This window comes from Populus alba, chromosome 11, assembly GCF_005239225.2.
Source record: "Populus alba chromosome 11, ASM523922v2, whole genome shotgun sequence".
In the NCBI taxonomy this organism is placed as follows: Eukaryota; Viridiplantae; Streptophyta; class Magnoliopsida; order Malpighiales; family Salicaceae; genus Populus; species Populus alba.
This window is the reverse complement of record NC_133294.1, coordinates 17,049,919-17,074,059: the sequence shown is the minus strand read 5'-3', so window position 1 is coordinate 17,074,059 and position 24,141 is coordinate 17,049,919. Positions and strand designations below refer to the sequence as shown.

The window sequence follows — 24,141 nt, the reverse complement described above, 5'->3', positions numbered from 1 at the left end:
TCCAACTATTATCTTGTTTTAATTAAGTTTGGATTTTGACAATGTAATGAGTTTTATAAATTATTATTTTTGTTTTAATTACTGATAAGAAATTTTAAATTATCATTTAATTTTATTAGTTTTGAAAAATATAATATTTTTAAAGATTATGAAATATTTCATATATTTAAATAACTTGTTTTTTGATATATTTATTATGAGATTTAATATAAGTGAGGTGTTTTTCCACACAACTTAACTCTTGCATTGCTAGTAATGAACCTTGCATTGCTAGTAATGAACCTGAGATTCATATGGTGACAGATTAATCCTGCCAATTTACATCCTCTCCAGGAACCTCTTTTTACCGTTGAACATGACAACCAATAACCCACCGAAAGGTGGCGATCCTGTACTAGAATGGTGGACTTTGTCTCCACATTCTCCAACGTTAAAAGGTTGTCTAGAAATTCAGGAGAAGAATTTCAAAGTCACATTAATTGCAAAGTTTCACCGCATGAACTTGTGAAGCTTCTAGGTTGTTGCATTCAGGGTGGAGAACATATGTTAATTTATAGAGGTTTTTTAGTTAATAATATAATTTTTTCATGATAATTTTTAATTTTAAAAAATAAAATAAATATTTATGATTTGATTATCACAAATATAAAATATTAAAATAATAATTATAAAGTATGGTATTGATTTTGTAGGAAAAGCAGTTATAGTTTTAAGGTTATTTTTGAGTGGAAAAAAAATGTTTTTATTTTCATCAAACCAACATGTTTTTTCAATTATCTTTTTTAAATAAACTCAAAATTAAGAAATAATTTTTTTTTATCACTAAATACAATTATTGTGTCTTATGTGGAGTACATTTGGAGTATCTAATATTGTAGTAGCGGTTGTTTTTTAAAATATTTTTTATATGAAAATATAATAAAATTTTTTTTTTATTTTAAAAAATTATTTTTGACATAAAAATCATCTACAAGCATGAAATTTTTTTTTTTAATAAAAATAAATAAATTTTGCTACGCAATACCAAATGAGGGTGTAGTATAAAAAGGACCAGACAAGTCATGGTCTAGATCTTGAAGGCTGCAAAGAAAAACCCATGAAAAAAATGCCTAGTCAAGCGAAGTGGATCCCAAAATAACTTCTCTTGTCAGACTTTTCTGCAAGCAACATTCCACTTGTCCAAAAGCCAGGGTCCAGTTTGCCTTATCATGGAAGCTGAAAAACTGTTCCTGCTTTTTTCTCTTTTAATGCTCCATTTCTCATCTTGTACATCCCTAGACTCCTTAAAGACGAACCAAACCATTAAAGAAGGTGACCTTCTTTTCTCCAAAGGAAATATTTTCGCACTGGGATTTTTCAGTCCTGGCAGTTCAACCAATAGATATCTTGGAATTTGGTACCATAAAATACCAGAACAAACTGTGGTGTGGGTTGCAAACAGGAACGATCCAATCATTGGTTCCTCAGGATTTCTCTTCATAAACCAATTTGGTAACCTCGTTCTCTATGGTAACGATGACCAAAAGCTTCTAGTGTGGTCTGCCGATGTTTCAGTGGAAGAAAATGATACTTGGGAAGCTCAACTCTTGGATTCTGGGAATTTGATACTGGTCAGCAAAAGAAGCAGAAAGATTGTATGGCAAAGCTTCGATTATCCCACTAACACAGGGCTACCTGGAATGAAACTTGGGCTGGATCGAAAACTAGGAACTGATCGGTTCCTAACATCATGGAGATCAGCTGATGACCCTGGAATTGGAGACTTTTCAATTAGGATCAACCCAAATGGCTCACCACAATTCTTTCTGTATAACGGTACAAAGCCAATTACTAGAGCTCCCCCTTGGCCATGGAGTAGTCAGACGGGCATATTCAAAACCGTTTTTGTAAATGATCCAGACGAAATATACTGTGAATCAACAGTTCCTGATGGTTATTATCCGGTAAGACTAATAGTGGATCATTCAGGACTTTCAAAGGTGTTAACATGGCGAGAAAGTGATGGTCAGTGGAAGGAATTCTGGAAGTCGCCTCTGTTACAGTGCGACTACTATGGATACTGTGGTGCTTATAGTACGTGTGAAATTGCCAATTATAATAAATTTGGATGTGCCTGTTTACCTGGGTTCGAGCCCAAGTACCCAATGGAATGGTCTGCGAGAGATGGGTCCAGTGGTTGTGTCAGGAAGCGGCTACAGACATCCTCGGTGTGCGATCATGGAGAAGGGTTTTTGAAGGTGAAAAAAGTAATTCTTCCGGACACTTCAGCTGCAGCTTGGGTGGACATGAGCAGGAGTCGTGCAGACTGTGAAGTGCAATGCAAGAGGAATTGTTCATGCTCTGCATACGCAGTCATTGTGATTCCCGGAAAAGGGGAAGGTTGTTTGAATTGGTACAAGGAATTAGTAGACATTAAATATGATAGTAGTGAAAGTCATGATCTGTATGTTCGTGTTGATGCATATGAATTAGGTAACCTTTTTCTTCTCCTTAACAATCTCAAAGGATTGTGATTACAAATTTTGATTTATAACAGCTTTTCAATGTTTGCCCCTACTCTAGGATGAAGTTAATAAGCTGTGTGCTACATGAAAGAAATCATTGATAATGATATACTTATTAGGTGCCGAAGGGGCCAGCCTTTGCCATAGGAGAAGGGACTGGTTTTTCCTCTGGAGTTGATCGTTATTGTTTTCATTCTCATGCAGCGGGTAATACAAGGAAGCTCAATGGTTCCCGGGAAAAAACGATGCTGGCCATTTTAGCACCATCAATTGCATTATTGTTGTTTCTCATTAGCCTATCTTCTTATTTGCGGCTCAAGAAGAGGGCAAAAGAAGGTAAGACAAGACTCTCTAATCTCTATTTGGATATGACTTCCCAAGCCATGCATTTATTGTGCTCTGGTTATGAGGAGAAGCTCACTTTTTGATTCATGAATAGCAGAACAACCAGGTACTGAGCTGCAGGCAAACAGAAATTCTACTGAATCGGAATATTTCAAGCTCAGCACCATAATGGCGGCCACAAACAATTTCTCTCCAGCTAACGAACTCGGGCAAGGTGGTTTTGGCTCGGTTTATAAGGTAGAGTTTCTCAATTCATTTTCTAGCTAAAAATTAAATAATACAGATTTGTTTTTCTGCAATTTGCTTAATTGTAGTTTAGATGCTTAATATGTAAGAAAACTTTAAAATTAGCACAAAATATCAATTTAATATCTAAGAATAATAAAAAGAAAAATGTCTAGACAATTAGCTAAAAGAAAATAAAGCCAAACACTTAAATCTCTCTTTTTTTTTTTTTTTTTGTCTTACTCTTCTTATTTATATTTAACAAGTTTTGTGCAATTATCAAAATCTCTCTCATTCATTTATGCCTAATATCTAGTCACTCAAGGGCATTGTTGTCATTTTGTATTAAAACCTTTCTTTTCTTTCAAAATATTACACTAAGAAAGCTGAATCGAAATGAAAAAGACATCTATTCAAGAAATTATATATGCTTTAAAGTTGAGGTTATGGGGATTTTTAGATTAATTTTAAAATCTGGACTTATTTTGGATTTGAAAAATTTCTTCTATGTTCCACCATTTTCTAGAAATTGGATTTTTGTTTCTAAACTTTGTAATATTGGTTATGGATTCTTGTTTGATGAAAACATTTTTAATATTTTAAAACTAAAGTTTCTACTAGTGGTGGAACATTAATTAATGATTTATATAAAATTAATCTAGACTTTATTTTTGAGCTCAACTATTTATCAATGCATGTTGATTCGATAATTAAAAGGAGCAAAATAAATGAGAATTCCTCTATGTTTTGGCATAGAAGATTAGATCACATCTTCATTGAGAGAATTAAAAGATTAATGAATGATGAATTTTTAAACACTCTTAATTTTACTGATTTTGGTATTTTTGTAGATTGCATAAAGGGATAGCTAGCACACTAACAAGACCATTAAAGATGCTACGAGAAGCTCAAAATTTTTTTAAGTCATATGTATTGACATTTATGGACCAGTTAATACGATATGCTTAAATGAACAAAGATATTGTACCTCATTTATTGATGATCATTCTAATAGATTTATGCATCTTTGTCTTTTATTGAATAAAACTGAAGCATTAGATGCTTTTAAGACCTGTAAGGTTAAGGTGGAAAAAAACAAATACCATAAAGATTGTAAGGACAGATAGAGATGAAGAGTTATATGATAGATACATAAAAAAAGAATAAATATTTGCAAAGTACCTTAAAGAAGATGGCATTATCGCATAATATACAATGTCTGACACACCACAATAAGATAATGTAGTTGAAAAAAGGAACTGTACTCTTATAAACATGGTAAAAAACATGAATAGTACTTTTAATCTACCATTATCTTTATAGAGTTAGAATTAAATATTGTTGTGTATATTTTAAAATAGGGTTTCATCCTAAAGTTGTGTCTAAAACACCTTTTGAATTATAAAATGAATGGAAGCCCAATTTAAATCATACAAATGTATATGGTTGTGTTGTTGAGTTAAGGATTAATAATCCTCAACTATAGAAATTAGATCCAAGAACAACTAGTTGATATTTCATTGGTTATATAGCGAACTTTAAAGTTTAAAGGATATATGCTTTATTTTTCTTCTCAAAATACATGAATAGTTAAGGCAAAAAATGCTAAATTTCTTGAGGATCTTAATTTGAATAGGAGTGATTTTCATAAAATGATAGAATTTAAGGAAACACAATATTTAAATGAGTTGTATAAAGATAAAAGAAAATTGGATATTGTTCAAAAAAATTATTTAGATATTTTTGAGCAACAATCAATTTAAGGAAAACCATTTCAATAGCAGGAAACACATGAGAAAATTTAATTAATAAGTTCTTTAAGAACAAGGAGACCAACAATTTTTTATGACCCTGTTGTATATTTTCAAGAGTTTGACTTTGATGTTGGACTTAAAGATACTCCAAACTCATTTCATGGAGAAAACTCTACTCTAATACAACATCTAGGATAACATCACTATGGCATGCACATATACATAATAGAAAATTAATAGGATACATGCCTACTATAATGATTCATTAAGTGTTGAAATAATTGTTCAAAAATCTCTGTGGTATTAAGAATAAAGAGTCTTTTAATCCATGCGAAACTTTAGGTTTACTATGTGGATGGAAAACACAACTTTTCATTACTATTTTTTTGGATGGATTAAGAACCCTTTATATAGAACTTAATTTTTGCATCTCCATTTATCTTGGATGTGTTTGGCCGTCCAATGGACTTTAAACCTTAATTGCTATTGACATATGAATCGCCTTAAAGGTATTTTTTTACCATAATCTTGTAACATGATTTTAGGGTCTGCTAGCTAATGGACTGGAGGTTGCCATAAAAAGGTTATCTAGAAGTTCAAGACAAGGAATAGAAGAATTTAAAAATGAAGTTATGGTAATTGCAAAGCTTCAACACAGGAATCTTGTGAAACTTCTAGGTTACTGCAATCAGGATGGAGAACAAATGTTAATCTATGAATACTTGCCAAACAAAAGCTTGGACTCGTTTCTTTTCGGTAAGTCTTTTTGAAGTATTTATTGCCCTGATTTACTCTAGTTGTCAAATTATACCTGTCTGAAAAGTAATTCTTTCAACAGATGAAAGCAAAAGATTGTTATTGGATTGGCGAAAACGCTTTGATATTGTTGTTGGAATAGCTCGTGGGATTTTGTATCTTCACCAAGACTCCAGGTTGAGAATCATTCACAGGGATTTAAAATGTAGCAACATTCTATTGGATGCAGAGATGAACCCAAAAATATCAGATTTCGGAATGGCAAAAATATTTGAAGGCAACCAAACTGAAGATAGGACAAGGAGAGTTGTAGGAACATAGTAAGTACCTTTGCCTAAAACAAAGACCGAGAGACAAAGTACTATCATTGATTACCAGGAATACTAAAACTTCAGATTCTTGTTTTTCTGATGCAGTGGCTATATGTCGCCAGAATATGTCGTGTATGGAAACTTTTCCACAAAATCAGATGTTTTCAGTTTTGGGGTCATGTTGCTAGAGATTGTGAGTGGCAAGAAGAACAATAGATTTTATCAACAGAATCCTCCCTTGACCTTGATTGGATATGTGAGTTATAAGAGAGCTTTTAGTGCTCTTGGTTGAATTTCAATGTTCACAATTTTAGATGATTTTATCAACAGAATCCCGCTCTCATATCTTGTATGTTAATGATTTATATGAACACACAGGTGTGGGAATTATGGAGAGAAGACAAAGCATTGGAGATAGTTGATCCATCACTGAACGAGTTGTATCATCCGCGTGAAGCCTTGAAATGCATACAAATTGGTCTACTGTGCGTGCAAGAAGATGTCGCGGACAGACCATCTATGTTGGCAGTTGTTTTTATGTTGAGTAACGAAACAGAGATCCCTTCTCCAAAACAACCTGCCTTCCTCTTTAGAAAATCTGATAAATTTCCTGATATAGCATTAGACGTAGAAGATGGACAGTGTTCCGTAAATGAGGTGACAATTTCTGAAATTGCTAGTCGCTGAAGCTGTGCTGTCTGAAAAATTGCTAATATGAAGTTCCATTAGATTTGTAATGAAAATACTTGTTGCTAAATTGTGGATTTGAGATTTAACACACACCGCCTCGAACAATCCAATTCAATGAAAAGTTAAATGACAAAGATTTTTAACGATGCATTGGAGATAGTTGATTCATCACTGGAGCATACAAGTCCGTCTCTTGTTCCTATGTCAAGTAGTGAAACTACAATTCCTTCTCCTAAACAACCTGCATTCCTTTTGATGCAGGAGCTAGAACTGTACTAGCTTTCATGTAATTAGAATTTTTCTTTTAATATTTTATTTATATAATATTTATGAGGGTGTTTTGGACGGCTAAGATTTGTTGTTTCCAAGGCTCGTTTTCCATCCAAGTATCTTAATTAGTAGATTTTTCAACTCCCAACCTGATTCTAAACAACTGATCTTTTCTGCCTAGTGTCAAGGAAGAAATCTAACAGCATCATCATATGGAATGCTATATGGGTGGTGTTCGTCAGCTATTCTTTTATGGATAATTACTCGATCTACCTTACGTTATGATGCTTGCTTTGTCTTACCTTTTTCTCCTCTGTTCCTGAACCAAAAATATGCTAATGAGCAGCCATGATGAACCCACAGTTGACGGTCACAATTCCTTTTCACGAGAGCCATTTGATCTCCTTCATTCCTTGCATTCTCGTGTTCAAGGAGTTAGTAGACATTAGATATGAAAGGAGTGAAAGTCATGATCTGTATGTTCGTGTTGATGCATATGAATTAGGTACCCTTTTTCTGCTCAGTAACTACTTCACAGGATTGTCTTTACAAATATTGATTTATGAGAGCTTTCCTGTGCTTGTCACGGCTCTTGACTGTAGTTAATAAGCTCTTCACTGCAGGAAAGAAACCAAAGATAAATGTAAAATAATTTAAGATATAAAATGTTTTTTAAGTTTAGTGGAATAGATAATCCAGATCACGGTTTAACAAATTAACTTAGAATTACTTAAATTTTTTAACTTTTTATAATCAAGTATTTTAATTTTAAATTTCATTTTTTATTATAGGATTGCTTTTGAATTGAATATAATTATTTATTTTATTTTTTATGGGGTTTTCGTAATTTTCTAACCTTGATAGCAAATTTTAATAATTGACTTAAGTTCATATTGTTTTATTTAATATGTTATTATTTTAATGTTTTAAAAATAAATTATAATATATTACTATTTTAATTTAGAAAAAAAACTGTACCTTCCAACATGCCTTGAATATTACATTAAGCATTAATGATTGGATTTTGTTTTTCCTTAAAAAAAACACGATATTAGTACTTAAAAAACAGTGTTGTCCGATACATATTTGTTAGTTTTGATGCTTATGTTCTCATACTGCCACTTGAAACAAAACCCTAAAGACTACAAGTGATGCAGTGCATATGAAAATTAAAAAATCAAATTTTCTTAAATTTAAAATTGTAGTTAAACAATAAAAAAAATCTGATTTGATAAATTTTGAATTTCAATTATGGAATCCTCTAAAATGTAAAATTGTTTTAAATAATAAATTTAGTTGAATAACTAATAAAAAAAAATTAAATAAATATTATTTTCATCATACTCATAATTGAGATTACGATATTTTCACTTACCCTAAGTAAAAGGTCTCACAACTACACAAAACTTGGACTGAAAACCTAGAATAGAAAAAAAACACCCTAAGGCAAAATTCCTACCCTTGTGGTCTCTGCCAAACAATACGTGCCACCTGGTTAGATGACAATATCTTATCCAAAACGCATCAATGTCTGCAATGAATTAAAATACCTTCTCAGGAATATGGAATTAAGCATAAAGTGTTCTAATCTAAAAAATTAAATTGCACCTTAACATTTATGCAGTCCAGTCCTTCTAAAACTCCTTATTTTGAAAAAAAAATAAAAATCAATTCAACTAGACGAATGATAATTGGAAAAACTAAATAAAAAAACTGAAAGTTAGCACATATATATATCAATTCTTTCCCTTTGTAATATTAGCAACAACAAAGTATCATTACTAAATTTTTTTTTTGAATTTTACAATCTCAATTATATGATTTATGGAGTCATTTAATTTCTTTAAGGCCTCCAAAACTAGTATTAGAAATTACAATTTTAAAACGTTATATTTTTCAAGTTGATTTAGATTTTTTTCTATTTATTTTAGAAATATTTTATTAATTTTTAAGCTTTGTTTAGGGTGTTTTCCTAACATATAATAGTCCCGAAGATCTTTGATATTTAAGTTTGATTAGAAAAATATTGAGGAATAAAAGTTTGAATTATAATTATTATTATGGTTGATATATTTTTCGACACAATTCTATTTTTCTTTGTGTTTGTTGTCCTTTTTTATGTTGTTTCTACATATTTCTAAAACAAGAGGACAGTATCGTTTCCAAAAAATAGCCACTTCCGTCACATAACTTCTCTGGAGACTAGTCTGAAGGCAAAATTTAACACCTGTCCAGAAGCCAAGATCCAGTTTTCTCCATCATGGAAGTTGAAAAACTTTTCTTGCTTTTTTCTCTTATAACGCTCCAATTCTCATCTTGTACATCGCAAGACTCCTTAAAGACCAACCAAACCATTAAAGAAGGTGACCTTCTTATCTCCAAAGGAAATAATTTTGCACTTGGATTTTTCAGTCCAGGTAGTTCTAGTAATAGATATCTTGGAATTTGGTACCATAAAGTACCAGAGCAAACTGTGGTGTGGGTTGCAAACAGGAACGATCCAATCATTGGTTCCTCTGGATTTCTCTTTATAAACCAATATGGAAACCCCGTTCTCTATGGTAACGTTGACCAAAAGCTTCTAGTGTGGTCTGCCAATGTTTCAGTGGAAGAAAATGATACTTGTGAAGCTCAACTCTTGGATTCAGGAAATTTCATATTGGTCAGGAAAAGAAGCAGGAAAATTGTATGGCAAAGCTTCGATTATCCTACTAACATCCTGCTTCCTGGGATGAAACTGGGGCTCGATCCAAAATCAGGAATTGATCGGTACCTAACATCATGGAGATCAGCTGATGACCCTGGGTTCGGGGACTTTTCATTTAGGATCAACCCTAATGGCTCACCGCAAATCTTTTTCTATAGTGGTACAAAGCCAATTTGTAGATCTCCTCCTTGGCCATGGAGAAGTCAGTTAGGCTTATACAAAAGCACTTTTGTAAATGATCCAAACGAAATATACTTTGTCTACACACACTAAGATTAATAGCGGATCATTCAGGACTTATAAAGATTTTAACATGGCGAGAAAGTGATGGTCAGTGGAACGATTACTGGAAGGGCCCTCAGTTTCAGTGCAACTATTATGGACATTGTGGTGCTTATAGTACGTGTGAAGTTGCCAATCGAAATGAATTTGGATGTGCCTGTTTACCTGGGTTCGAGCCCAAGTACCCATTGGAATGGTCTTCGAGAGATGGGTCTGGTGGTTGTGTCCGGAAGCGGCTACATACGTCTTCGGTGTGCCAGAATGGAGAAGGGTTTGTGAAGGTGGAAAATGTAATTCTTCGGACACTCAGCTGCAGCTGCAGCCTGTGAACTGGAATGCAAGAGGAATTGTTCATGCTCTGCATACGCAATCATTGCAATTCCCGGAAACAGATATGGTTGTTTGACATGGTACAAGGAATTAGTAGACATTAATTATGACAGGAATGACAGTTATGACCTGTATGTTCGTGTTGATGCATATGAATTAGGTAACTACTTCATAGGATTGTCATTACAAATATTGATTTATAAGAGCTTTCCTATGCTCTTGACTGCAGGAAAGAAAACATAGATACTGGTACGTTTTATGTGCCAAAAGGGCTACCCTTTACCATATGTTTTTTCCTATAGAGTTAATCTTTATTCTTTTCACTCTCATGCAGCTGATAATACAGGGCAGCCAAATGGTTCTCGTGAAAAACCGATGCTGGCCATTTTAGCATCATCAATTGCATTATTGTGGTTTCTCATTAGCCTGTTTGCTTATTTGTGGCTCAAGAAGAGAGCAAAAAAAGGTACTGAACTGCAGGCAAACAGCACTTCTACTGAATTGGAATATTTCAAGCTCAGCACCATAACGGCGGCCACTAACAATTTCTCTCCAGCTAACAAACTCGGGCAAGGTGGTTTTGGCTCTGTTTATAAGGTTGAGTTTCTTGCATTTAGCTAAAAACTAAATGGCTTCTCAAAACTACAGATCTGTTTTTCTCTAATCTGCATAATTGTACATTAGAGGCTCAATCTTGTAACATGATTTTAGGGTCTGCTAGCTAATGGAAAGGAGCTTGCAATAAAAAGGTTATCTAGAAGTTCAGGACAAGGAACAGAAGAATTTAAAAATGAAGTTATGGTAATTGCAATGCTTCAACACAGGAATCTGGTGAAACTTCTAGGTTACTGCAGTGAGGATGGAGAACAAATGTTAATCTATGAATACTTGCCAAACAAAAGCTTGGACTCGTTTCTTTTCCGTAAGTCTCTTTATGTTTTTATTGCCCTGATTGTTATTGGATTGGCAAAAACGCTTTGATATTATTGTTGGAATTGCTCGTGGGATTTTATATCTTCACCAAGACTCCAGGTTGAGAATCATTCACAGGGATTTAAAATGCAGCAACATTCTATTGGATACAGAGATGAACCCAAAAATATCAGATTTTGGAATGGCAAAAATATTTGAAGGCAACCAAACTGAAGATAGGACAAGGAGAGTTGTAGGAACATAGTAAATACCTTTGCCTAAAACAAAGACCGAGTGACAAAGTACTATCATTGATTACCAGGAATACTAAAACTTCAGATTCTTGTTTTTCTGATGCAGTGGCTACATGTCACCAGAATATGCTGTGTTTGGAAACTTTTCTGTAAAATCAGATGTTTTCAGTTTTGGGGTCATGTTGCTAGAGATTGCGAGTGGCAAGAAGAACAATAGATTTTATCAACAGGATCCTCCGTTGACCTTGATTGGATATGTGAGTTATAAGATAGCCTATTGTGCTCTTGGCTGAGTTTCAATGTTCACAATTTTACATGTTGTCTGCTCTCATTTCTTGTCTGCTAATGATTTATATGAACAACACAGGTGTGGGAATTATGGAGACAAGACAAAGCATTGGAGATAGTGGATCCATCACTGAACGAGTTGTATCATCCGCGTGAAGCCTTGAAATGCATACAAATTGGTTTTCTGTGCGTGCAAGAAGATGCCACGGACAGACCATCTATGTTGGCGGTTGTTTTTATGTTGAGTAACGAAACAGAGATTCCTTCTCCAAAACAACCTGCATTCCTCTTTAGAAAATCTGACAATAATCCTATTATAGCATTAGACGTAGAAGATGGACAGTGTTCTGTAAATGAGGTGACAATTTCGGAAATTGGTTGTCGCTGAAGCTGTGCTGTCCGAAAAAATTGCTAATATGAAGTTCCATTAGATTTGTAATGAAAACAAATATGTACCCACTGCTACAACAGATCAAGCTCTTCAACACTAGACGTACCAAGGAACAAATCTAACAGCATCATCATATGGAATACTATTTGGGCGGTGTTCGTCAGCTATTCTCTGTCTTACCTTTTTCTCCTCTGTTCCTGAGCCACAAATATGCTAATGATCAGCCATGTTGAACCCACAGTTGGAAAAAAGAACGGTCACAATTCCTTTTCATGAGAGCCATTTGATCTCCTCCATTCCTCCATTCTTTGAGGTACCGCCAATACCCCCACCCCAATTTCAGCTGCAGAAACCTCTACAGCTACTTGGACTTCTATTTATAATGCTTTTATGAGAGCTGGATAACTTGGGTTAGAGAATGTTTTTGCCTTGTCCTTGGTCGAGCCTGCTACTCTTTCCCAACTTTGATCGAGGAGGAAAGGGAGTCCATAGAGGCTATTCTAGTTGGGAGGTTTGGCCTCAAAGAAAATGGCATAGAGGTGGTGAAACCCTTGGAGAGGGTTCCGACCATCCCTTCAAACATTCTAATAATGTCTTATGAAAGCTACAATCACCACTTAACCATTACTAGACAAATAACCTGTAATGTAAGAAATATCTTATTTGACCTTATAATTTTAGTTCATCGTTATTTTTCCTAATAATTGTTTGTTTTTGGTAGACTTTCAAGATGTACACACATTTTAAAAGATACTAGATAATTAAGAAAAGCCATGTAAGGGAGGTTATTGCTAAACACACGGTGGACAAGACTACCCTTCAAAGACTAATAGATGGGAAGGCTATTGTAGATGCTAAACCAAGAGACCTCAAGGTAGATGATGCCATGTTGAAGGACGACAGAAGAGGTCAAGTCCTTCAACTAGGCTCAACTAGAAAATAGGTTTTTTAAAAAGCATTTTGAGGGCTTTTATTCAGAAATTTATCTTAGATCCCAATGGTCAAAGTTTAGAGGGTTATATACAAATTGTATTTCTCAAATTAATTCTCCCATAGCAATTCATCACTCACATTGAGTTAAACATGTACTCCTTTTTCAACTTAATCACCTACCGAAACGACCTTTAGATCATACTTCAAATTATTTGGTCCTACTTGCTAATGTGTCAGGCTGATTGGACACTAACTAGACATCTGTCGTGGAATGATGATGTCATGCTTACATCATCCTTTAGTTTGGGTCAGTTCATATGGATGAGGTCGGATTGATGGCGGGTATCTGGTTCAATAGGTGAAGAAGATTAACCAACCTCTCCAGCAACCACTTTTTACTGTTGAAAATGACTACCAACAACCCACCGAACGGTGGCAGTCTTTTGTCTCCACCATTCTCAGCCGTTAAAAGGTTATCTAGAAATTCAGGACAAGGAATAGAAGAATTTAAAACTAAAGTCACAGTAATTGCAAAGCTTCACCACAGGAACTTATGTAGCTTCTAGGCTGTTGCATTCAGGTTGGAGAACATATATATGTTAATTTATAGATTTGTTTTATTAATAATAATTTTTAATTTTAAAAATAAAATAAATATTTATAATTTGATTATCATGAATATAAAATATTAAAATAATTATTATAAATTGTTGTATTGATTTTGTATGAAAAGTAATTCTAGTTCTAAGGTATTTTTTTAATGGAAAAATTGTTTTTACTTTCACCAAATAAACATGTTTTTCAATTTTAAAAAAAATAAAACTCAAAATTAAAAAAGAATTTTCTTATGACTGAACAATTTTATGTGGAGTATGGATGTTTAAAAATGTAGTAGTAGTTGCTTTGCAAAGTTTTTTTCTTGAAAATACATCAAAATAATATATATATATATATATATATATATATATATATATATATATATTATTTTTTATAAAATTAGTCTTAATATCAACACATCAAAATAATTTAAAAAATATACAAAAAATTATTTCTTTAAAAAAATTAAATTTTGCTCAACCTCCTTTGAGAACATAATACTAAATAGGGTTTACAACAATACTAACATCCAGCTACGTGGAATGAAAATGGGGCTGGATCGAAAATTAGGAACTGATTGGTTCCTCACATCATGGAGATCAGCTGATGAACCTGGAATGGGAGACAATTCAATTAAGAATTAGCAAGATAAAAAGATAAGACATGTTAATAACAAACTTTCTTGGATATAAACATTGAAGTCTATATTGAGTTTATATTATATATATTCTAACACCATTAGTGAAACCTTATCACCTTGACATAATAAATTTAGTTAAACATAATGAAGAAGATAAACATAAATAAACAACATAAGAACATAAGTATAGTAAATGAAATAAAAAGCATAAATAAGAGATTAAGGAAAATATAACATGAAATAAAACTTAAACATTAAAAAAAATAAAAATAAAGAAATAAAGAGCATGATCTTGATCTAAACAACCAAGATATCTAAATGCATGGAAAATACATTCTTTTATAGGCCAAAATTTGAAATTATTGATTTAATGACTAATTGTTCAGTAGGTGACCAACTCTTGACTTGGTGAAAATCCTTATCTTCTTGTCTAAACAAAACGACATTGCTAACATCAGAATTGGAACCATCTATACCCATGAAAGTTCTAGGAAATTGTCTTATCTTTCCAGGAAAAAAAATTGAGGTCATTTGGACGTCTAGAACTCGAGATATGGGCTGAACACTGAACAATGTCTAGGCTATAGGACAAATTCAGAATTTTCTGTTATTGCTATAATTTGGACTTGAAAACGGCCTTTTTAAATCTTAGACTCCCATGAAAGTTGTAAGCTTATGTCTTACCTTTCCATCCATATAAAGCAGACCTAAATCTAAGATCTACAGCTCCAGATATAACCCAATTACCAAACAGTGTTCCAGTTTGGACTACACTAACATCTCTTTTCTAAGTTCAACCCTCTCTTTGTCCTTTCAATTTCAGTATTTAAACTCATCAATCAATCCTTTCATTTATGTGATAGGCTTGCATTTAAGATAAACATTTACCATAAATTAAAGGTATCTTATATTATTAGATATGTTATTATAAAACATGCTTTAGTTAAGGAATTATTGATACTTCAAGTGCAAAATGATGATATAAAACCTTGATAAAAATGCACTTTTAAGTACTAATCACCCCCCAACTAGTTTATTACTAGTCTATAGTAATCAAAGCATTAAAATAGAGAAAAATAATTTGCAAATTCCACAAAGTAAGGCATTCATCATTCAACTTCCATTAATCTATCTAGATAAACAAACTCTCATTAACTTCATATATCTGCCTAATACCTCTTAAACAAAATATTAATAATCCTTCCTTTTTATGTGCTTAATGTATGAAAACATAGATAATAGGGCTTTTATTGGAAGAAAATAATATTATGTTCTAATGTTTAAGGTTAACTTCCTTGGGTTATGATTATTATCTTCTTTTTTTTTTTTTTTAATACATATACATATAACTTAAAACACAATGCATCTTTAACCCATGTAATGAGATTTTGGCTAATGACTCCTAGACTAGTTGGTCTGAGGACATTAGGTGTTGAGACATCCCTATGAGCTTAGTAACTCGGGTTACAAATACTAATACGTAGATAGTGCAATGTCTAATTCCCTTAAGCTTTTCTCCTCAACCCATGTAACAAGCATTAGGCCAATAGCTCCCAAGTCAGTTGACTTTAGGGTATTAGGTGTTAAAATACCCATTTGGGCTTAATTGCTTAGGTTAAAGAGGCTACGAAACCAAACTTATCTATGTTTTTATTTATTTACATTCATTATCATTTTTTTCTGTTTTTTTTTTTTTTGCAAATTATATACTATCCCTTTCCCTTAGTTGTTACCTTTAATAAAAGAATATAAATAATGTCATAATCTAATGTGTAACCCACAATCATATGTTAAAGTGTGTATGTGAAAATAAAGATTTAAAAATACTTGTTAAATGAGTATATGAACATAATCAATTGATAATAATATGAGAGTTTGTAAGCCTGAATATTTCAAGAGAAGTATGTGATAGACCTTGTTATGAATATTGCAAATAACCATTGGAAAATATTTACTGAGATGCGTTTCAATAGTCAATAAAATTCTCCCTTACTCTGTCATCCTAGTAATAACAGTTTTGTCAAATGGTTTTAATAATAGCAAAAATAGTTAGTAAGTTTTTTTTTAATGTCAACTACTACCCTCCCCCCCAACCAAAACGAGACATTGTTCTCAATGTTCTAAGGTAGAAACATGGAGTATAGAAGACTTCACCTGAAACAACGAACACTGACAAACCTGAAACACACTTAAACAAATATAAGAAATAACAAAACAAAATAATGTGCTATTAACAAAACCAAAATACATAAGGTTTCACAAATGAAGGCTCAAATCCAATTTAAGCTTTTTACGACTTTCCATAGTTGACTAATTTATGCGACTCATGGAGGGATCAATTACAGGGATGAAAGATTGTACTTGGTCAATCAATTGTTCAGCAGTAGCAGCAAAGATTATGATTTGTCGTGCCGAAGATGTTAGAAATTCTTGTTCCACAACATGATCTAGAAAAGAAAACAACTTATCATAAAAACCATTAACATTTAACAAACCTATGGGTTTTATGATGAATGTGTAGTTGGGCCTAAGAGGAAATATGAAAGATCTCTTCCAATGTACCCAAACCACTTGGTAAGGCGATGAAGGCATCAACGTGTTTAAAAATTGTATTCATTCAATCAGATATTATGGAGACCTCTAATTCCTCTCTAATTATTTTTCCAATGATGTCCCCTTATGCTAAAGCTTTGGGGACAACCCCTAAAACTTGACTACCTCCTAAAAATACAGATATTGACACTCCCCCCCATTAACCCAAGGCTGCCTCCCCCGTACACTAAATTAATCTTTCTCTCAGCTAGTACCTGACCAAGATGATTTGTTGATTCTAAAAACTCTATTTCCTTCCCAGGACTGGATCCATCAAAAACACAAATATTTTTTATGTGATAACTTGAGGAACTTGCCATTTTCTACACACTTCTATATTTGATGAATGTATGGGTTGAGTAGAAATGAAAGGAAAGAAAAGAAAAATTTATAGATGAGAAATTAAAAATACAATCATACCACTTATATGTAGGCCAGTTGTAGTCTCACTCACTCTCTCTCTCTGTTTATTTATTTATTTTAAAAAAGCATGTGTATGTACAGGTAGTTATGATTGTGACTCACATCTTCTCTTAGTTTTACATCTATGAACGGTTTAAACACCCTTTATGGGTCGGAGATAGGCTTTCCATTCAATTTTCTTAAAAATTGGTAAACGGGGTCTTTTTTAGTCAGATTCCCAAGACTATATCTAGCATGTTCTTTATGGAATTGTGGCCATAAATCATGAATTGCACGATGCACATCTCCACTAGGGTGCGTCTCAAGAGTCAATAGAAGATTATCTAAAGACCCCTTACTTAGGCCATCCTTAATGAATTTGTATTTTATCTTCACGGTTTATAGATACCATTCTTAAAGAACAAAATGTTGCATTACAAGACCATCTGGCACATCTGTGACAGACTTTTAGTCGTTTTGCAGGACGTTTCTTTGCAAAAGTGCTTTTACCTGTTCGAGGCATATATGAAATGAAAGAATTGAAGGACTCACCTGATAATCAGACCTTTGCTTCAATCAGCCAACAAATATCTTCAGGAATTCAATGGTTCATTAACAACCTCAATCTTGCACATCTAGCACGGTAAATTTTTGTAATCGCATTCTGAGGTAGAGTGGGAAAATACTTTTTTAATTTTTCAAGAGTGATGTCAATTTTCAAATGAAAATTAGAGGAGAGATTCAAAGAAAGGGAAAAGAACAAAGAATTACACATATATCAGTTATCATGGAAAACTAAAAGAACCAACTTAAGAGTCACGAAGTACCGTTAACCGCCATTTGACCGAGGTGAAAGAGACCAGCAAAACAAAAATCACAATAAAAAGAAACATAAAAAAAATGTGAGAAAAAAAAAAAGAATCAATCTTTATATATAGGATCACCCATTGAATAGAGTCATGTTCAACTGAAAAATTATCAAAGTAAACTTTCAAACGATGTCCATTTACCTTGAAAACATTGCCATTATTTGGATTCTCGATATCACAGGCTCCATATAGATACACATGTTTCAAAATAAAAAGACCGCTCCATCTTGATCTTTGTTTTCTAGGAAATAAATGGAGTCGAGAATTATAAGGCAAAACTTTTTTACCAACATCAAATGTTTTTCTCAAGATTCTCTTATCATGAAACTCTTTGATTCTTGCTTTATGAATTTTTGAATTCTCATATGCATCATTTCTTATTTTCTCAAGGTCATTTATTTGTAATTTTCATAGCTGACTAACATCATCAAGGTTTGAATTGAAAGCTTTAATAGCCCAATAAGCTTTATGTTTAAGTTCTACAAGCAAGTGACAAGGTTTTTCACAGACTAGTCTATAAGGTGACATACCTAATGATGTTTTATAAATAGTTCGATAAGCCCAAAGTGCATCATTAAGTCTTAAAGACTAGTCTTTCCAATTTGGGTTCACTGTTTTCTCCAAGATCTGTTTGATCTCCCTATTAGCAAGTTCTACTTGTCCACTTGTCTGAGGGTGATAAGGGGTGGCAACTTTGTGTGTGATTCCATATTTCTTCATTAAAGACTCAAATGGCTTGTTATAGAAATGTGTGCCACCATCACTTATCATGGCTCAAGGGATTCCAAATCGACTTAAAATATTTTCTTTTAAGAACTTTATCACTGTTTTGTGATCATTGTTTCGGCTTAGAATTGCCTCTCTCCATTTTGAAACATAATCCACTGCGACTAATATGTACAAGAAACCAAATGATGAAGGAAATGGACCCATGAAATATATACCCCAACAGTCAAAGATTTCAATGACAAGAATAGAATTTAAAGGCATCATGTGATGTTTTGAAATAGATCCCAACTTTTGACAATTTTCACAAGTCCTGTAGAATGCATGTGAGTCCTTGAACATGGTGGGCCAGTAAAATCCACTTTGTAAGATTTTTATAGTTGTCTTTCTTGATGAGAAATGACCCCCACATGCCTTAGAATGCCAAAATTTAATGACACTACTTACCTCATTGTCAAGAATGCACTTCAAAATATTTGATCAGGATAATATTTGAATAAATAAGGGTCATCCCAATAAAAGTTCTTCACTTCATTCAAGAGCTTTCTTTTGTCTTAGGTACTCCAATGAGCTGGCAATTGTCCTAAAATAAGAAAATTAACAATATTAGCAAACCAAGGCATTGTAGAGACAGAAAATAAAGATTTATTAGGAAAGTAGTCATCAATTGGTGTGATGTCAGATCTTGAATCGGTTGTCAATCTTGACAAATGATCTCCGACAATATTTTTTGTGCCTTTCTTGTCTTTGATTATGATATCAAATTCTTGAAGTAACAAAATCTATCGCACCAATCTAGCCTTAGAATCTTTCTTAAAGAGAAGATATTTCAATGCTGCATGATCACTAAAAACAACAACAGGTGAATCAACAAGATAAGATTTGAACTTGTCACATGCAAATACTACTACAAGTAATTCCTTTTAAGTGGTAGTGTAATTCATTTGAGCATTATTTAAAGTTTTACTTGCATAGTAAATTACATAAGGTTTCTTATCTTTTCTTTGTCCTAAGACAGCACCCATGGCATAATCACTAGCATCACATATTATTTCAAAAGGTAGTGACCAATCAGGAGGTTGAATGACAAGAGTAGAAGTAAGCAAGCTTTTAAGTTTAACAAAAGTTTTTTTACATTGTTCAGTCCATTCAAAAACATTTTTCTTTGTTTGAAGGTTACATAATGGTTTAGATATTAAACTAAAATCTTTGATGAAGCTTCTATAAAAACTAGCATGTCCTAAGAATGATCTAACATCTTTAATAGATTTTGGTGTTGGCAAGTTAGCAATTAACTCAATTTTAGATTTGTCAACCTCAATTCCTTTCGATGAAACAATGTGACTAAGTGCAATGCCATTTGTTACCATAAAGTGACATTTTTCCTAATTTAGTACAAGATTCTTCTCTTCACACCTGTTCAAAACCTTTTCCAAGTTAGTTAACAAACATCAAATGAATCATAAAAAAACAGAAAAATCATACATAAAAATCTCAAGAAAACGTTCAACTATATCACTAAATATGCTAAGCATGCATCTTTGAAACATGGCTGATGCATTACATAATCCAAAAGGCATCCTTTGATATGCAAAAGTACCAAATGGACATGTGAAAGTAGTCTTCTCTTGATCTTCCAATGCAATTCAATTTGATTGTAACCTGAATAACCATCTAGGAAACAATAAAATTCATGACCTGCAACTCTTTCTAGGATTTGATCCATGAAAGGTAAAGGGAAATGATCTTTTCTAGTCATTGAATTAAGTTTTCTATAGTCAATGCACATACGCCAACCAGTAATAGTCCTAGTTGAAATTAACTTATTTTTCTCATTTGTTATCACAGTGACTCTAGACTTTTTGGGTACAACTTGGGTAGGACTTATCTACTTGCTATCAGAAATAGGATAAATGATTCCATTATCTAAAAGCTTAATGACTTCATTTTTCACTACTTCTTTCATATTAGGATTAAGCCTTCATTGTATTTTTCTAGAGGGTTTAGCATTTTCCTCCAAATAAATCCTATGTGTGCACATCAAAGGGCTAATTCCTTTTATGTCAGCTATGGTCCATCCTAATGCATTTTGATGCATTTTTAGAGTTTGTAATAACTTACCTTCTTGATGTGCATTAAGTTTGGAAGAGATTATTACCAAAAAGGTTTCATTTTATCCCAAAAATGAGTATTTAAGATTGCACGGTAACGACTTCAAATCAGGTTTTGGTGGTTGAACACTTAAAGGTATGAACTCAATTGATCGTTGTGGCAATTCTTCAATTTACGGTCTCTAATTCTTTGACTTTGATTCTTCCTAAAAATAGACCATTTACGAATCGTCAGGTTCATCAATCTCAGTTTCACTGAAAGTGGTTTGAAATTGATCATGAACTAATTTTTCAATAAAGTCCACTTCCTGTAAATCATTATCATCTCCAGGTTGCTTGTAAATGTTGAAAATATTCATCTCCAATGTCATGTTTTTAAATGATAGTTTCATTAGTTCATTCCTACAATTAATCAATGCATTAGAAGTTGCAAGAAATGGACGTCCTAAAATAACTAGAATTGAATTACATGCTTCAATAGGTTGTGTATTTAAGACAATAAAATCTACAGGGTAAATGAATTTATCAACTTGTACTAACACATCCTCAACTATTCCTTTAGACACTTTTATAGATCTATCAGCAAGTAAAAGAGTTACAGAAGTTGGTTTTAACTCACCTAGATTGAGACTTTAAAAAACCGAATATGGAAGTAAATTCACACTAGCTCCAAGATCAAGTAAAGCTCTTTCAATTTTATGTTCTCCAATAAAGCAAGAACTTGTAGGACAACTATGGTCTTTATATTTCAAAACATTATTGTTCTGAAGAATAACACTTACTTGTTCGGCTAAAAGTGCTTTCTTTTTCACATTCAGTTTTCTCTTCACAGTGCATAGATCTTTCAAAAATTTAGTATATGAAGGTACATGTTTAATAGCATCCAACAAAGGTATATTGATCCTTACCTGTTTGAAAGTTTCAAGGATTTCAAAATTGTGATTGACTTTCCTTTGTTTGGTCATGGCATGAGGAAATGAAAGTGCTGGCGGAGAATTAATATTTTCTTTACAATATTCAGATTCAACCCCTTCCTTACCCTCAAAGATTGACTCATCATCTTTCTCACAAGGTTCAAGAGTGGGTTTTTCAATAACCTTACCACTACGAAAAGTGATGACTGATTTGACTTAATCCATGTGTTGGCTTCTGGAACTACTTGCATTTGCATTGTATTTTCCCTTTGGATTTTGCTATAGTTGAGATGGAAACTTACCTTTCTTTTGAAAATTGAGAGCAGATGTGAATTTTGCAAGAGCATCTTTAAAATTTGTCATGCTTTGAGCAAGTTGAGTGTTGACTGTCTCTTGCTTTTCAATGAATGCATGCAATGTTTTCTCAAGATTTCTTCTAGGAGGTGGAGTATAAGGAGGTTTATATCCATGAGAATTTTAAAAATTATGGTGTGCTTGAAATGGTGGTTGTGAAGTTTGTGCATTATTATTATCACTCTTCCTACTTAAATTTAAGTGGTTTCTCTAACCAAGATTGTATGTTTGCGAGTATGGGTTATGATTGGGCCTTTGGAAACTATTTAAAGCATGGGCTTGTTCATGGAGGCATTCCTTGAAAGAAGACAAAGTTGGACTGTCATTAGTTGCATGTTCATTTATTTCATAGATTTAACATATAATTTCTTGAACAAATTTTAATTGACCACTTTTTTTTTCAATTTTAGTGCTTCGACTTTTCTAACTAAAGATGCAAATTTGGCTTCGAGGTCATGATCTTCCCTAAGGTTGTACATACCTCTACTAGATGTATGAGATTAAGTTTTACCCGGTGCCTTATTAGTGCCCCTAGTGTCCTAATTTTGAGCATTTTTAGTTAGCAAGTCTAGGTACTCCATTGCTTCATCAGGGTCTTTATCTTCAAAAGTTTCATTGTATATCAATTCCACCATTTGCCTATCTTTAGGTGTTAATCCTTTATAAAAATATGAAACCAATCTCCATATTTTAAAACCATGATGAGGGCAAGTATTAAGTAAGTCTCAATACTTATCCCAACATTGGTAAAATGTTTCTCTTGGTTTTTGAGTTAAAGTGGTGATTTGTAAAATGAAAGAGTTTGTTCTATGAGATGGAAAAAATTTCTTTAAAAATTTTTGTTGCATTTCATCCCAAGCAGGAATGGATACCTAAGATTTTGTAGCCATGTTTTAGCTTTATCTTTTAATGAAAAAGGAAAAAGCTTTAATCTAATGGTATTCATGCTACAATTTAAGTCATTATAGGTGTTACAAACTTCTTCAAATTCTCTCAAATGCAAGTATGGATTTTCTAGATCTAAGCCATGAAAATAAGATAAAAGTTGAATAATGCCTGGCTTAAAATTAAAATGAGATGCATCCGGAGGGAAAACTATACATGAGGGTGCACTTGTTCTTGTAGGATTCATAAACTATACATGAGGGTGCACTTGTTCTTGTAGGATTCATGTGGTCTCTAAGTGCTCTAACTCGGTTATTCTTATTATTAAGCAATTGATTATCTTCTTCGGCCATATTTTCTAAAAATGATGAGGATGCCCTACAAAGTCTACCACTTAATGTACGTGACCAAATACTCATGCATGTGTAAAAAAAGAATAAAAGGAAGAAGAAAAACAAAACAAAAAGGAAACAAAAGTAAATACAAGAAAAGTGAAAAGAGAAAATAAAATAAATATTATAATTTATACAAGAATTTACCTCCCCGGCAATGGTGCCAAAAACTTGACACGACTAAAAGATTGATGTCTTATCTCAAGTGCAATAGTGTCGAAGTAATAAATAACCCGGCAAGATCAGGGTCGAACCACAGGGAGGTGAACTATATAAATTACAAATAATATATATATATATATATATATATATATATATATAATAAAGAGTTTATGAGAATTTTATGGGATATTGATATAAGGATTAAACAATGATAAAACAATTGTCAAGGTTAGAGGATCCACTAATGGTATTAGAAATAAGTACAATATAAACTCTTTTTATTAATCAACTGGAAACCACATAAAAAGGAGGTTCTAATCGGATGATTTATCCTTAATAGTTAATTATAAATTTTTAACATGATCATATTAATTATTTTATTTAAGTAACACCAAACTTTTAAATATTATCAAGAATTCATGATGCTAACTTATATTAACAACAAATCAAGTTCCTTTTCATAGCATGCTAACTTATAATGCTAACTTATTATTTTATACCATACGATTGGCTATGAAAATGTCAAGCATTTATTATACCAAGTG

The 24,141-nt window shown here is 32.7% G+C and overlaps 1 protein-coding gene and 1 pseudogene across 1 annotated transcript; both read left to right on the top strand.

The window, feature by feature from the left end:
- The first annotated feature begins 1,122 nt into the window (after positions 1–1,122).
- On the top strand, positions 1,123–6,652 carry LOC118031465 (G-type lectin S-receptor-like serine/threonine-protein kinase RKS1). The gene is made up of 7 exons (XM_035035902.2): positions 1,123–2,472; positions 2,709–2,840; positions 2,956–3,086; positions 5,374–5,584; positions 5,667–5,904; positions 6,001–6,151; positions 6,274–6,652. The coding sequence occupies exons 1-7, from the start codon at positions 1,209–1,211 to the stop codon at positions 6,580–6,582; spliced, it is 2,436 nt and encodes an 811-aa protein (XP_034891793.2). The 5' UTR covers positions 1,123–1,208; the 3' UTR covers positions 6,583–6,652.
- A 2,369-nt stretch (positions 6,653–9,021) lies between these two features.
- LOC140956170 (G-type lectin S-receptor-like serine/threonine-protein kinase RKS1) lies at positions 9,022–12,182 on the top strand (annotated as a pseudogene).
- The last annotated feature ends 11,959 nt before the right edge of the window (positions 12,183–24,141 follow it).

What these genes read in the sequence shown, in the direction of transcription:
- LOC118031465 (XM_035035902.2), top strand. Translation starts at nt 1,209, where the DNA reads ATGGAAGCTGAAAAACTGTTCCTGCTTTTTTCTCTTTTAATGCTCCAT. An exon ending in CAAGAAGAGGGCAAAAGAAG is followed by an intron (nt 2,841 to 2,955) that starts GTAAGACAAGAC and finishes CAGAACAACCAG; the next exon opens with GTACTGAGCTGCAGGCAAAC. An exon ending in CTTGGACTCGTTTCTTTTCG is followed by an intron (nt 5,585 to 5,666) that starts GTAAGTCTTTTT and finishes TTCTTTCAACAG; the next exon opens with ATGAAAGCAAAAGATTGTTA.